Source organism: Thamnophis sirtalis, unplaced genomic scaffold, assembly GCF_051295495.1.
Source record: "Thamnophis sirtalis isolate CommonGarterSnake01/CBP01778 unplaced genomic scaffold, rThaSir2_p1.2 scaffold_2, whole genome shotgun sequence".
NCBI classification, from domain to species: Eukaryota; Metazoa; Chordata; class Lepidosauria; order Squamata; family Natricidae; genus Thamnophis; species Thamnophis sirtalis.
The window spans coordinates 39,916,986-39,931,741 of record NW_028261382.1 but is presented as its reverse complement, the minus strand read 5'-3'; the positions used below and the strand labels follow the sequence as shown (position 1 = coordinate 39,931,741).

At 45.7% G+C, this 14,756-nt stretch overlaps 1 protein-coding gene across 1 annotated transcript; it reads left to right on the top strand.

Annotated features, from left to right (window-relative positions):
- The first annotated feature begins 1,690 nt into the window (after positions 1-1,690).
- Positions 1,691-12,762, top strand: S100A10 (S100 calcium binding protein A10). Its single transcript, XM_014060049.2, has 3 exons — positions 1,691-1,799; positions 11,318-11,475; positions 12,285-12,762. The coding sequence occupies exons 2-3, from the start codon at positions 11,344-11,346 to the stop codon at positions 12,447-12,449; spliced, it is 297 nt and encodes a 98-aa protein (XP_013915524.2). The 5' UTR covers positions 1,691-1,799; positions 11,318-11,343; the 3' UTR covers positions 12,450-12,762.
- Positions 12,763-14,756: the final 1,994 nt, after the last annotated feature.

The window sequence follows — 14,756 nt, the reverse complement described above, 5'->3', positions numbered from 1 at the left end:
GAAATCTGGAGTTTCTTCGGAGACCAGTAGATGCAACGTGGAGAGAACGCACCATAAAATAAACACACCCCAAAACAAAAACAAAACAAAGTTTGTTTAAGTGAAGTTCGAAGTTACAACGGCATTCCAAAAAGGTGGCTTATGGACATTTTTCACACTTCTGACCATGCCTTTTCACACCTGGTGAAAATTCGGACACATGGCAACCGACAGTCAGCCGGAGAAGGGCGGCATACAAATAAATTAAATCTTGAATCTTGAATCTCTTCTTTAAAAACCTCCCGTTACCCACAACTTCTGAAAGGCAAGTTGTTGTTGATTTTTTTCCCTACAGAGACTGCATATTTTCCTGACTCTGCACCCTGCATCCTGAGTGTGTGTGTGTGTGTCTGTGTGTGTGTGCAACAATAGGGAGGCAGTCACCCAGAATAACACGTGAGAGTTTGCATCTAGCGGGATGGAATTCAGGAATGCGGAGGAGGAAAAACAGGTGGGAAGGGCAGGAAAAGTTATTGGGGGGGGACACACACACCAAAGAATGCAGAATAGCTTTTGATGGGGCCTGTTTGATCTCCTCTCTTTTCCCTTGATGTCAATTCCAATTTACACACACACACACACACACACACACACACAGTGCATTCCAGAAACTATTCAGAGCTCCTTAGGCACTTTGGTAAATTTTGTTATGCTGCGGCCTGATTCTACAGTGGTTGAAATGCAATTGTTTTTTCCTCATTAATCTACACTCGGTATCCCATAATTACAGACAAAAACCAGAATTTTAGGGGAAAAAACTGTAAATATCTATCTCTGTCTATATCATCTATCTCTCTATTTCTATAATCTCTCTATAAGATTTATCTATATCTAGTATCTCTATGAATCTGTTTATCTGTATTTATTTTTCTATCTATCATCTATCTGTATCTATCTATCTATCTATCTATCTATCTATCTATCTCTTTTCTCTATCATCTATCTATCTCTATCTATCTACCTACCTACCTACCTACCTATCCCTTTTCTTTCTATCTATCTATCTATCTATCTCTTTATCATCTATATATCTATCTCTTTTCTCTATAATCTATCTATATCTATCTATCTACCTACCTACCTACCTACCTATCCCTTTTCTCTCTATCTATCTCTTTATCATCTATCTATCTATCTCTTTTCTCTATCATCTATCTATCTATCTCTATCTATCTATCTATCTATCTACCTACCTACCTACCTACCTACCTATCCCTTTTCTCTCTATCTATCTATCTATCTCTTTATCATCTATCTATCTATCTATCTATATCTCTACCATCTTTATCTACATCTCTATCTCTAGCTATCTACTGTATCTCTCTCTCTCCATCTATCTACTGTATCTGTATCTATCTATATCTCTGTCTATCATCTATCAATCAATATCTCTATTCTCTTCTCTATTCTCTATTCTCCCCTCTTCTCTAGTCTCTATTCTCCTTTCTTTTCTCTCTTCTATTCTCTTATCTTCTACTCTTCCCTCTCTTCTAATCGTTTGCAACTTAAGACTGGGCAGCCCGCCCAAGGACAATCCCCCTTGGCCCAGGAAAGAGCTCTAAGGGTCCGACGCCCAGCTTTCTGGCGCCTCTCCAAAACCTCGGCTTCTCCCGCGCGTCTGCAGATGCCAGTCCGGCTTCTCCGCCCCCGGCCCGGCCCAGCCTAGCCCAGCCCAGCCCAGCGAGTGTTGCGGAGGCGGTGGCCGGCCAAACCTCACTTCTCCCTCTGCCAGCCGTCGCTCCAGGCTGCTTTCTGCCCGGGTGAGTATCTATCTCTCTCCCTCCTTCTCTCTCCGCCGCGCGTAACGGGGCTCGCGTAAAAGCCAGGCGCGCGTAAAAGCGGGGCGCAGGGCTGTCCCGGGGAGCCCCCGCCTCCAAATAAAAAAGAATCGGCTGCGACCCTCTGGATCCTGAAACGGAGGGGTGGGTGGGTGGAGGCGGGTGTTTCTTTCCCTCCCCTCCGGGAAGAAGAGAGGGAAGAGAAATGCAGAGAGAGGAGAAAGGGGTCCCCCATCCTCTTTGTGCCTTTTTTGGCAGGAACATTTAGGCTGGTTTGGGGGGGCAGAAGTGGGGCTCGGAAAACCCGCATTTCTGGCTCAGGGTGTGGCCGGGAGGGGGGGTGTAGTAGGCACTGCGTACGTGTGTGGCCTGATGAGACACCGCCCGGGGGGGGGACGGAGGGGGGACACGAGGTCCGCTTTGCGCAAAACGCTGCCAACAGATTTGGAGAGGTCTCTCCATTTTTTGGAGAGGCGCTTTTCTTTTGGGGGTGGGTGGGAGAGGCGGGATGGGGGGGTAGATGAGTACCACCCTGCACTGGGGAAGCCAGAATGCTCTTCCCCTACCCACACCCACCCCTCCGTCATGCATTGCCCAACAGCCGGAGACCAAATCCTGCAAAGACGTCTGTTTCTACTAGCAGGGCGTGAAGATAGGAACTTGGGCATCCTCTCTTCAAAGGTTTTCAGTTTTTCGCCCTCCCCGGGAAGCGTTAGGAGGGGAACTCTTTCCCTGAGCTGCAAAGGAGAGACAAGGAGCTAGTCCTCAGTCTTCCTAAGGGTCTGGGGTTTTCACCCCAAGTGAGAAGCCTGCACTGAGGGGTTTCCAAAGGGTGCATTTTTCCAATTCACTCCAAATGTTTTAAGTTGCAAAGGACTTTAAATTCCTTTGCTTTTTGAGAGAGGGGGTGGTGCTGGTATTGTATTTGGGTGTGGCTGGGTGGGTGGCAGGAGATTTTGGGAGGTGGGGGGGGGGGTGGCTGGAAAAAGTCTTTGGCTTTTTCTTCCAAAACTTTTTCCGCCACGATTTTAAGCTTGAAGGTTGTTGTTTTTTTTTTAATCCGTTCCCCCTCCCCAAAAAAGTTTTTTCAAAGTGCTTCGCGAGGTTTTGGGGAGGTGGGAAGTGAAAGGATGCCAGAAGTTGTGGGGGTCTGGTTTTGAAGTTCTTGCTGTGATCTGATGGAAGGAAGGAGTGGGGGGGGCTCACCCTGGTCAAATTGCCAAGCTGAAAACTTTTTTTTTTTTGAGGGGGGGAGCAGAAAAAAAGCAAGTCATTTGCAAGCAAACCAAGAATCGTGGGCGAAACCAGACAGCAGGGTGTTCCTTTCTCCTCTTGACTTTCCCTGACCTACATAATATGGCTTAAGGCCAGAGAGAGGCTCCCTCCATCTGGGATCACCCAGCCCTGCCTCTTCTCCCCCCCCCCCTTCCATTTTAGAAACCGGCTGGGTGGGGCTCGGAAGACACGGGCAAGGAACAAAATTCACAAGGGTGGATTCTTCCCTTCCCCTGCTCCATCTGTGGCTGGGTGGTGGGCTGAGAGGCCCCAAATTCCAGACTTAAAAGCGAAGTGTTAGAGCCAGCCTGCAGGGTATTTTTGGGGGGGGGGGTGTCCTTAAAAGGTAGACTGCTTCGGTCCTCTGGGGTGGCCACGCCTTTCTACATCCAGCTTTGCTTGGGAGTTTGCAGGAAGGTAGACTGCTTCTCTGCATGGAGGTTCCATTTGGGGCTAGATCCAGTTTTTTGGGAGGGGGTTGCAGGCAGGTAGACTGCCTCTCTGTGTGGAGGTTCCATTTGGTTGGCCACACCTTGCTAGATCAAGCCTTCAGATTTTTTTTTGTGGGGAGGGGGTAATTCTTAAAGGTAGACTGTCTCTATGCATGGAGGTTCCACCCAAACTCCAGATTTAAAACAAGCTGAAGTTGCTTCTCTGCGCTATGCGGGGGTGGTGGTGGAGATTGGGGGGCGTTAGTTCTTAACAGATAGAGTGCTTTTGTGCCTGGAGGCTTCATCTGGAGCAGCCACGCCTTGCCAGATCCGCTTTGGCAAAACGTTTTCTCCCTTGGGGATTCCTAGAGGTAGACTGCCCCTGTTGCCTGGAGGTTCCACTTTGGCAGTGCCACGCCCTTCTAGATCAAGATGCTGCTTTTCCCCCCCAGGTGTGGGAGGGAAGGCCACATATGGGGCACTGCCGCTGGCTTCCCCCATTTGGGGGGCTGTAAAGTAGACTGCGCCTATTTGTGGAGGCACCCCTGAAGTCTCCATGAATCCGGGAATTTTCTTTCCAACCCCCTGGCCTTTGGGAAGTCATCCGAGCTCATGGATTATATGGCATCTAGTGGCCGGGAGTTCCCCAACCACAGGTGAAAATCCCACCGTTGGCTTAATATTGTCCCGCCGTAGATACAAGTAGAAAGGCAGAAAAATTCCATTTATACTATACCTCGCCTTCTGCAGCCGTGCGGGGAAAAAATTGCTGGTTTAATTTCCTAGAATTGGCCCCAGGCAGGGGTTAGACTAAGTGACCTCTAAGGTCCTTCCAAAGGCTGATTTGGGGAGGGGCTGAGGGGGGGAGGGAATGAACCTTTTGCGTGGTCGGTTGGCATACGTCAAAAAGCTAAGAATGGTTACTTAGCGAGGCAAATAATCTTGGAATCTCTTAGGATCAGTCACACCAAATCCAACCCAAAGATAAATAATCGGCAGCGGTTTGAGATAATTCAAAAATGGGGGGGCTGGGCTTAGCTTCCCCCCCCCCATCGCTTCCCACATCTATTCATTTCTTTATAATATTCCCTGCGATGGTGGCTGACTCCCTCTCTTCAGTCAATCGATCCTGAAAGACCCTCCTGGGGCCAGCCAAAGGATTAAGCTGCCTTGGTTTAAGGGAGCCCCCAGCTTCGGGAGCAGTCTACCTTCCCCAGTTTTGGGGGAAACCTCCGAGAGGGAAGGTTGCTTTCTCTCCATCCAGCTTGTGAGCTTCGGGGGGGGGGGGGGGAGGACGGGGACTGGCTCGGCCTCCTAAACCCCTGGCATGTCCTTTCTGCAAAAATAGGGCATGCATATAGCTTGCAAATGAGCATAAATAGGAATCTTGGCTTGCAAATCCATCTATCTATCTATCTATCTATCTATCTATCTATCTATCTATCTATCTATATCCATATTTCCTTCTTTCTGTCTCTAGTTTTTCTTCCCTCTTTCTCCATTTCTTTTTTCTTTCCTTTCCTTCTCCTTCTATCGCCCTTCCTTACTTCCCTCCCTCCATTTCTTTCTCTCTCTGCCTTTCTTTCTCTCACTGTTTTTTTCTTTCTTTCTCTCTTTCAGTTTCTCATTTTATTTCTCTCTCTGTGTTTGTGTCTGTCTGTTTCTCTTTTTGCTTTTCTCTCTGTGTTTCTTATTCTATTTCTCTCTGTGTGTGTCTGTCTCTGTTTCTCTCTGTTTCTCTCTCTTTTGCTGTCTCTCTCTAGTCTCTCTTTCTCTCTTTCTGTTTCTTATACTATTTCTCTGTGTGTGTGTCTGTCTCTGTTTCTCTCTCTGTTTCTCTCTGTTTCTTATTCTATTTCTCCGTCTCTGTCTGTTTCTCTCTCTGTCTGTTTCTCTCTCTGTATACATATGTTTCTATCTCTTTTGCTGTCTCACTCTAGTCCCTCTCTTTCTGTTTCTTATTCTATTTCTCTCTGTGTGTGTCTGTCTGTTTCTCTCTGTTTCTTATTCTATTTCTCCGTCTCTGTCTGTTTCTCTCTCTGTTATGTTTCTCTCTCTGTATACATATGTTTCTCTCTCTTTTGCTGTCTCTCTCTAGTCTCTCTCTTTCTCTCTTTCTGTTTCTTATTCTATTTCTCTGTCTCTCTCTTTCTCTATATATATATATATGTTTCTCTCTCTTTCGCTGTCTCTCTCTAGTCTCTCTCTCTCTTTCTCTGCATCATGAAAGGACTTTGCAATATGTTCTTGGAAAAGCTTGAGGGCCTCCCTGCTGGCTGTTTAGAAATCTCACAGTCTCCCATCTCCAGGGCTTGGCTAGCATTCATGTCTGGCAAGGCAGACTTCGGAGTTTCTGGGTAGGAAACAGCCACACCCAGCCCTCCTCCGAAGGATCGGAAAAAACTGTCAGAAAAAAGAGACTCCATTACACTCCCATAGGGTGGATGTTTAGGAAGGAGAGGAGGAGAATTGTCTTGCCCAACAGATGTAAACAAGCAAAGCCTTCTCTCTTTGTTTCTCTTGCAAAGTTTCGAGGCGTCATTTTTAATTCCTGGATGAGAAGCGGTGGGTGGGTAGAGGTGGGGGGGGCGGAAAGGGGCCCCGGTGAATTTTCAGGAGCTTTAAAAAAAAAAAACCCACCCTTGTGTGTCTGATCACACTTGGCCAAATAAAGGGTACTTAAAATAAACCCTACCCCAGGCCAAGCAAGGCACGAACACTAATTTAGGCAGCTTTCGAAACCAACAGACTCACGACCTCTGAGCTAGAGAGAGAGAAAGAGAGAGCCTACCTTTTTAAGAGCACTCTACCACCCAGGCTGAGACAGGAGAGCGCGATCTCCTGTGCTTTGCGGAAAGGGCACAGAAGTATTTGCCAGGGCCGTGATATTTAACCCATGGCAAGCAGGCTCAAAGCAGTGGCCCATCACGCGCGGCCTTGCCTGTTTGCCTCCCTGGTTTCGGGCGCGCATGCACACGCGATGATCAGCTGTCCTTGGCGCGCGCGGCGGTGCCGAAAACCGGTGCGCGCGTGCCCGCGGGCCAGCTGATTATCGGGCGCCTATGCATGCCAGCACCCGGAAAGTTCGGCTTTTCTGGAGCTTGGCGCTGACGAGCGCTTGTGCGATGTTTCCGTGCGACTTTTTCGGCACTTGGTGCCCAAAAGGTTCACCATCACTGTACTAGGAGGGGGGAAAAAACCTCAATTTTAACAAACAAGAGCAAATTTGGCTGTTGAGTTTATTGCATGTACGCTCCCCACAAATTTAAATATGTACCAATATCTAGCTTATTTAAATACCTACCTTAATCCAGTTTATTTAAACATCTCCCAATATTTAGTTTAAATATTTCCCAATATTTAGTTTATGTAAATATCTCCCAATATTTAGCTTATTTAAATATCTCCCAATATTTAGTTTATTTAAATATCTCCCAATATTTAACTTATTTAAATATCTCCCAATATTTAGCTTATTTAAATATCTCCCAATATTTAGTTTATTTAAATATCTCCCAATATTTAGCTTATTTAAATATCTCCCAATATTTAGCTTATTTAAATATCTCCCAATATTTAGTTTATTTAAATATCTCCCAATATTTAGTTTATTTAAATAACTACCAATATTTAGCTTATTTAGATATCTACCAATATTTAGTTTATTTAAATAACTACCAAAATTTAGCTTATTTAGATATCTACCAATATTTAGCTTATATTTTTTTTCACAGAAAATGTTGGTTTTTTTTTTCTAAATCAAGAATTGCATTCTATGCTTTAACTGGGGTTTCATTTCATCCAAAGCTCTTTAGCCGAAGGGATCTCCAAAAAAAAAAAAACACAGGGAAAAAGGATGATCCCGAAGTTACTTTTACAAGGAGAGATTTAAAAGAACCAAGTTGCTAGTCCCTAAGAGAGCAAGGTTTGGAGCTTTAAGGCTGACCACGTCCCGCAGGGAGAAATGTACCGGAGGGGAAACTTTATTTTTTTTTAAAAAAAAAAGAAGTTTCTTCTGCTTTTTATATCTCCGTTGTGAAGTGGTTGCTTTTGGAAGCTGAATTTTATTATTCTTATTTTTGGTTCGGCTCAAAGGGGTTTGAGTTCATTCAATAGAAGCACAGCTCCGAGGGCTGAGAAATGATGCTAAGGGAGTCGGGGGACACACCCATGGGTGGCAGGAAAAAAAACTGTGCTGGGATTGCAGCAAAGGCCGGGACGGTGGGCATAGTGCCCAAATCACACTTTTGCTTACTCATTGCAACGATGAGGAGGAGGAGATGGAGGGGGACTCACTTCTCCCTCTGCGCTCTTTCAAAGCCATCTTAGGGGAACGCCCCTCTGGAAGCTACAATCAGGAGTGAATCAGCCGTTGGTTTTTGCGGTGAAGCTCCGTTACTTCCCCTCGGTGCCAGGCTGCAAAACAGACACACACAGACACAAAAAAGAACAATTTTAATCTCAGGGTGATGGTGCCACTTTTTGTGCTGGGGAAAGTTTGCAGGAGGGAATGTGGAAGGAGAACAATTGTTATTATTTGGGCTGAAAAGAAAAATGCAGTTCTGGCAAAGGGAAGATTCTGGGCACCGCCAAATCGATCTGGTTTTTCAAATTGTTTCCGGTTTCGCAGGAATCAACTGGGTCCCGTTTGCTGCCCAGGGAGAGCGAAAGTCAAAAATGATGGGATTGAACTTTAGATTCTCTCTGGTACAACCCTGCCTGGGTGTGGTTTTGTGGGGGGGGGGAGTGTAACAACCTGCGGAAGAACAATGTGTCGAAGGCCAAATCAGCGGATACAAGTAGAAAGCTTTTCAGAGTCGCAGTGTATCAAAACTTTCAAAATAATCAGCATTTCTAAGGAATATTGGATCCAGAGACAGGGGTCTCTGGGGGGGGGGAGCGGGGAACACCGCCAGGGGTTTAAAAGTATCCAGTCTTTGCGAATAAGAATAAAGCCACGTGGCAAACGAAATTCACCTCTAACCGAGGTGTCCAACTTAATTTCACCTGGCTGGGAGAAGTAAAAGTCTTTCTTTTTTTACAAAATTGAATACTTCCAATTTTGAATTGGCCACGTTAGCTTAAGGCAGAGTTCTGTGGATTTTTCTTTCCTTTCTTTTTTTCTTCCTTCTGTCTTTTCCTTCCTCCTTTCCTTATTTCTTTCCTTTTTCTTCTTCCTTTCCTTCCTTTTTTTCTTTCCTTCCTTCCTTTCCACTCCTTTCCTTTTTTTTCCTTTCTTTCCTCACTTCCTCCTTTCACTTTTCCTTCCTTTCTTTTCTTTCCTTCCTCTTTTCTTCCTTTGTCCTTTCCATTCCTTTCCTTATTTCTTCTTTCCTTTCTTTCTCTTATCCCTTCCTTTTTTCTTCCTTTTTCTTTCCCTTCCTTCCTTTTTTCTTTTCTTTCCTTATTTCCTTTCTTCTTTCTCCTTTCCTTCCTTCCTTTTCTTCCCTTTCTTCATTTCCTTCGTCCTTTCCTTTCCTTATTTCTTCTTTCCTTTCTTTCTCTTTTCCCTTCCTTTTTTCTTCCTTTTTCTTTCCCTTCCTTCCTTCCTTTTTTTCTTCTTTCTTTCCTTATTTCCTTTCTTCTTTCTCCTTTCCTTCCTTCCTTTTCTTCCCTTTCTTCCTTCCTTTCTTTCCTTTGTCCTTTCCTTTCCTTATTTCTTCTTTCCTTTCTTTTTCTCTTTTCCCTTCCTTTTTTTGTCCTTTTTCTTTCCCTTCCTTCTTTCTTTTCTTTCCTTCCTTCTTTCCTTTCTTCTTTCTCTCCTTTCCTTCCTTCCTTTTCTTCCCTTCCTTCCTTTCCTTCATCCTTTCCTTATTTCTGTTTCTTTCCTACCGCCTTTCTTTTTCTCTTTCCCCTTCCTTCCTTCCTAAAATCTCCTTTCCCCATTCTATTCCTCCCCCCCCCCCCCAGGATTAGGTGCATTGCAAATGCCATAAATTCCACTGTGCAACGGTGACAGGAGTCGGGGCGTGGAGTTCCACCGGCCCTTCCTTAAACCAGAAAGGCGAGTCCTAAATTCTTCGGTGTATTACTCGCCTGGGGTGAGTCACCCCGCGCGAGAGAGATCCGTTTAGGTAATCTTCGACCCAGGATTGTACTCTGCTCATTCCTCTCTGCGTGGATCAGCCTCCCGGGGGGGACGAGAGACGTGTGCCTGCAATTAGACATCCGGTTGTGGGGTGTGTGTGTGTGTTTGTGCGAGCTGTAGCAGCTGGCCTTTATCCAACGAGGCAGGGTCAGAATGAGACTTGGGCAACGGGAAAGTTGGACTTTCTCCTGTCTGGAAGGGCCTCGCCAGCTGGGGAAATGGGCGGATTCCATTCAGAAACAGACGCTGGGAAGGGACCTTGTAGGTCATCTAGTCCAACCCCCTTCTTTTTGAAAGCATCCAAGGATGGATTCGAAGGGGTTTAGGCGATGCAAAGGAGGGTTTGGTTTTTGTGGGTGTTTTTTTTTTTTTACAAAACGGCAAAAATGGTGACCCTCGTTTCTTCGGACAGTTTGCGCGATAACTCCAAACTTTTGAGAATTTATAACATAGGAATTCTTTTTTTTAAAATGATGTGGTCTCTTATCGATTCCGTGCCGGTTGATTTGTGTTCGCTCCAAATAAAAATTCGAGTCAAAACGAGCCCAATTTTATGGCCTTTTGTAAAAAACACATACACACACACACACGGTTATTCGGCTGATCACTGCGGTTCGCGTCATCGCACGGTCGTTAAACGAATCCCTGGTTTTCCCATTATTGATTATATTCCCCAAATGGGATCATGCAACCCCAGGAAGCCACAACCGTTTGCAAAATACATGGTGGTTGCCAAGCACCGAATTCCGATCACTTGAGCCATGGGGCTGCTGCAACGGCTGTGAGTCATGGTTGCAAAGTCATTTTTCCCCATCGCCCTTGCAACATCCAACAGTCGCTAAATCCCAAATGGTTGTAAGTTGAGGACTATTGTTCTAAAATTACCGACATGGGTTGGGTCGTTGTTGGGCGAGATTCTCCAACCCTCCTGGGATTTGATGAGAAGAGGGAATAACCTATAAATAACTTTTTTTTCTTTCCCTCTTTCCTGCTTTTTTCTTTCTTTTCTTTCTTTCCTGCCTTTTTTCCTTTCCTTTTTTCTTGCCTCTTCCTTCTTTTCTCTCCTTGCCTTTCTTTCTTTCTTTCCATTTCTTTCTTGCCTTTTTTTCTTTCTTTCCCTCTTTCTTTCCTGCTTCGCTTTCTTTCCCTCTCTTTTTTGCCTTTTTCTTTTTCTCTCCCTTTTCTTGTCTCTTCTTTTTTCTCCTTGCCTTTCTTTCTTGCCTCTTACTTTTTTCTTGCTTTTCTTTCTTTCTTTCTTGCCTTTTTTCTTTCTTTCCCTTCTCTTTCTTTCTGTTTCTTCCTTGCCTTTTTTCCCTCTTTCTTTCCTGCTTCGCTTTCTTTCCCTCTCGTTTTTGCCTTTCTTTTCTTTTTCTCGCCCTTTCTTTCTTATCTCTTTACTTTTTTCTCCTTGCCTTTCTTTCTTTCTTTCTCTTTCTTTCTTTCTTTGCCTTTTTTCTTTCTTTCCCTTGTTTTTCTCTCCCTTTCTTTCTTGTCCCTTCTTTTTTCTCCTTGCCTTCCTTTCTTCCTTTCCTCTTCTTTCTTTCTCTTTCTTGCCTCTTACTTTTTTCTTGCCTCCTTCCTTCCTTTTTCCTTTTTTCCCCTTTCTTTCTTGCCTCTCTTTCTTTTTCTTTTTCTCTTTCCTGCCTCCTTCTTTTTTTCTTTCTTCCCTTCTCTCTCTCCTTCATTCCTTCCTTCCTTCGACTCAGTCTGCCTCCTTGAAACCCCTGCCAAGATGCCTTCCCAGCTGGAGCATGCTATGGAGACTGTCATGTTTACCTTCCACAAATTTGCCGGCGACAAGAACTACCTAACCAAGGAGGACCTGCGGGTGCTGATGGAAAAAGAGGTGCCGGGGTACATGGAGGTGAGTGAAGAGAAGCGGTGTGGGGGTGTCCTCCCCTTTCTCTGGTAGAGAGTCGCCCCTGTGAAACGAACACCCTTCCTTCTCCTTTCTCTCCTTCTCGTCCTCCATTCTAACCGTCTCCTTCTTGTTGTCTTCCCCATCATCATGATAATCTTATTCGTCCTCCTTCTCATCATCTTCCCCATCATCATCTTCTCCGTCTCATCTCATCGTGTCCTCCATCCTGATCATCTTATCTTGTCCTTCTCGTCACCTCCATCTTGATCATCATCTCTTCTCCTTCGTGGTCCTCCCAACATCTCCTCCTCCACCTTCTCCACCACGATCCTCACATGTTCTTCCTTCTCATTGTCATCTCCTCCTCTTCTTCTCCACCTCACTTTCTCTTTCTCCATCATAACCATCCAATCCTCCTTTTCTATCATGATCATCTCCTCATCCTCCTCCATCTCACCTCCTTCTCGTGACGATCTCCTCAACCTCATCTCCTCCTTCTCCATCATAATCACCCCATCCTTTCTCCATCCCCTCATCCTCCATCTTCTCATCTCCTTCTAAATCATGACCATCTCTTCAACCCTATCATCCCCTTCATCACAATCATCTCATCTTCCACCTCATCTCCTTCTCCTTCATCATGACCATCTCCTCAACCTCTTCGTCTTCTCCTCTTCCTTCCCCATAACCGTATAACCATCTCATCCTCCTCCTCCATCACCATCATCTCCCCATCCTCGTCTTCCTCATCTCCTCCGTCATGACCATCTCATCTTTTCCTCCTGCCCTTTTTTTTTCAAACCCACCTCTAGAATCAGAAGGACCCCATGGCTATCGACCGGATCATGAAGAACCTGGAGGAATGCCGGGACGGCAAAATCAGCTTTGAAGGCTACCTGTCCCTCTTTGCCGGGTTGACCAACGGCTGCAACGAGTATTACGTTAAGAAAATGAAGCCGACGGGAAAGAAGTACTGAAGCGGGCAGACTCAGCTGGCTCTTTCCCAAGCACTGACGGCCCGTTTCGGCCCAGGGAGAGCTTCAACGGTGCCCGCCATGCGCGCCCTCGCCTGCCTGATCCCCCGTCCAAGCCAGTCCATTCTGCTTCGAAGTGGCACGTGTTGTCCCAGGCCTAACCACCAGAGCTGACAACGTCCAGGAGAAACTAACCCCTAATATCAAATTGTGAAAAAAACACATAACAGGCCACCTTGTTTCCACCAGGAAATGCGCTTCGGTTTGCCCTCATGCTGTGTCCTAGGCCCAAAAATAAATCTCTCTCTTTTTTTTTTGTATTGGTCTGTCTATTCTATTATTATGATTAGCGGGAATAAAACTCCAATAACTATACTAGTAGTCTGGACAGGCTCCAAAGGTTTTTAATAACGGTCTGGCATCAAACCACGATTGTGTGTCTCATCCTAGGTAGTTTCAAAACACGAATCAGCGGCACGGGAGGGAAACGGTGGAGCTCTATTCAGAAAAAAAATAATTTTAAGAGAAGTGCCTGAATCTAATCAGAATAATTTTGATTGCGAGAGGGGTTTCTTTTTAACGGAGCAGCAAGAGAAAATTTTCAAATAAATGGGTGTTTGTTTCCCATTGGGATAAATAAATGGCTTAGGAAACAAACCCTGCACTCCGTTTTCATCTGCAATATTTGAGCTGAAAAGGTAAAAGTTCCCCTTGCACATGCGTGCGTCGTTCCCGACTCTAGGGGGCGGTGGTTATCTCCGTTTCAAAGCCGAAGAGTCAGCACTACCTGAAGATGTCTCCGTGATGATGTGGCCGGTATGACTAAATGCCAAAGGCGCACAGGACGCTGTTATCTTCCCACCAAAGATGGTTCCCTATTTTTCTACTTGCATTTTTACGTGCTTTCAAACTGCTAGGTTGGCAGAAGCCGGGACAAGTCACGGGAGCTCGCTCTGTTACGCGGCGCTAGGAAGTCGAACTGCCGACCTTTCTGATCGACAAGCTCAGCGCCTCGGCCATTGAGCCCCCACGTCCCTATTTGCGCTAGTAGAATATTATTAGCGGGTCTTGGGCTGTTTTCCTTCCTGTTATGGTTTGAGGGCAGGAGTTCTTTCTTTTTTGATGAATTGATGGCCTCAAAGTCAAGACTTAGAGCCGAGGTGGCGCAGTGGTTAGAGTGCAGCACTGCAGGCTACTTCAGCTGACTGTTAGCTGCAGTTTGGCGGTTCAAATCTCACCGGCTCAGGGTTGACTCAGCCTTCCATCCTTCCGAGGTGGGTGAAATGAGGACCCAGATTGTTGGGGGCAATACGCTGACTCTGTAAACCGCTTAGAGAGGGCTGAAAGCCCTATGAAGCGGTATATAAGTCTAACTGCTATTGCTATTGCTAAAACTGCCCAGCTCCATAGCAATCCCGGGAGGCCGAAGGGGGAAGACTTTGCCCAATACGAAACACAGAATTTTCTAGACTCGGGAGATGGTAAGAGTTGTTTTCTGGAGTGGAGTAACATGGCAAACCACACTTGTGATTTTCACAAGCCTAGGCAGGCTTTTGAAAGAGGGGAGGGTGATTTTCTGGTGCGGTGGCTGGGGTGATTCATCCCTCTGCATGTTTCCTGCCCTTGGGGTTTAAGCCAAAAATACTGAAGGTTGCCAAGACAATAGAGAGAAATCAGACATGGCCAAACCAGTCATTCTTAATTGCTGGTCTTTGCAAACATTTCCAGATGGGGGAAGAAGGGACTTTGAAATGCATCCAACAAATAACCTTCCTAAAATCCTTTCTTTTTGCATTTTTGATCCTTGCCATCTCGAAAACGCACTTCCGATTTGAATGGGAAGGGAAATGTTCTTCCGATCCGTCCGTGGCCTGGTTTTCGTGCCCGAAAGGGGGAGGGAAAGGAACGGGGCGAATCCAGATGAGCGACAAGACTTTTGTTGTGTTTATTAGCTTTTCGAAAAGGGGAGTTTTTTGCTCCTTTTTTTAAACCAAATGTTTCAGCAATTTTAAAGAACAGCCAGACTTCAACTCCCAAAAATTCCCATGCAACAGTAGAGATGTAGAAGTTGTAAAGGAGACGTCCTTCTTTTTGGAGGTGTTTCTATCATCAAGAGCCGAGGTGGCGCAGTGGTTAGGGTGCAGTACTGCAGGCCACTTCAGCTGACTGCTATCTGCAGTTCAGCGGTTCTAATCTCACCGGCTCAAGGTTGACTCAGCCTTCCATCCTTCCAAGGTGGGTGAAATGAGGACCCAGACTGTGGGGGGGCGATATGCTGACTCTGTAAACTGCTTAGAGAGGGCTGAAAGC

What these genes read in the sequence shown, in the direction of transcription:
- S100A10 (XM_014060049.2), top strand. Translation starts at nt 11,344, where the DNA reads ATGCCTTCCCAGCTGGAGCATGCTATGGAGACTGTCATGTTTACCTTC. An exon ending in AGGTGCCGGGGTACATGGAG is followed by an intron (nt 11,476 to 12,284) that starts GTGAGTGAAGAG and finishes ACCCACCTCTAG; the next exon opens with AATCAGAAGGACCCCATGGC.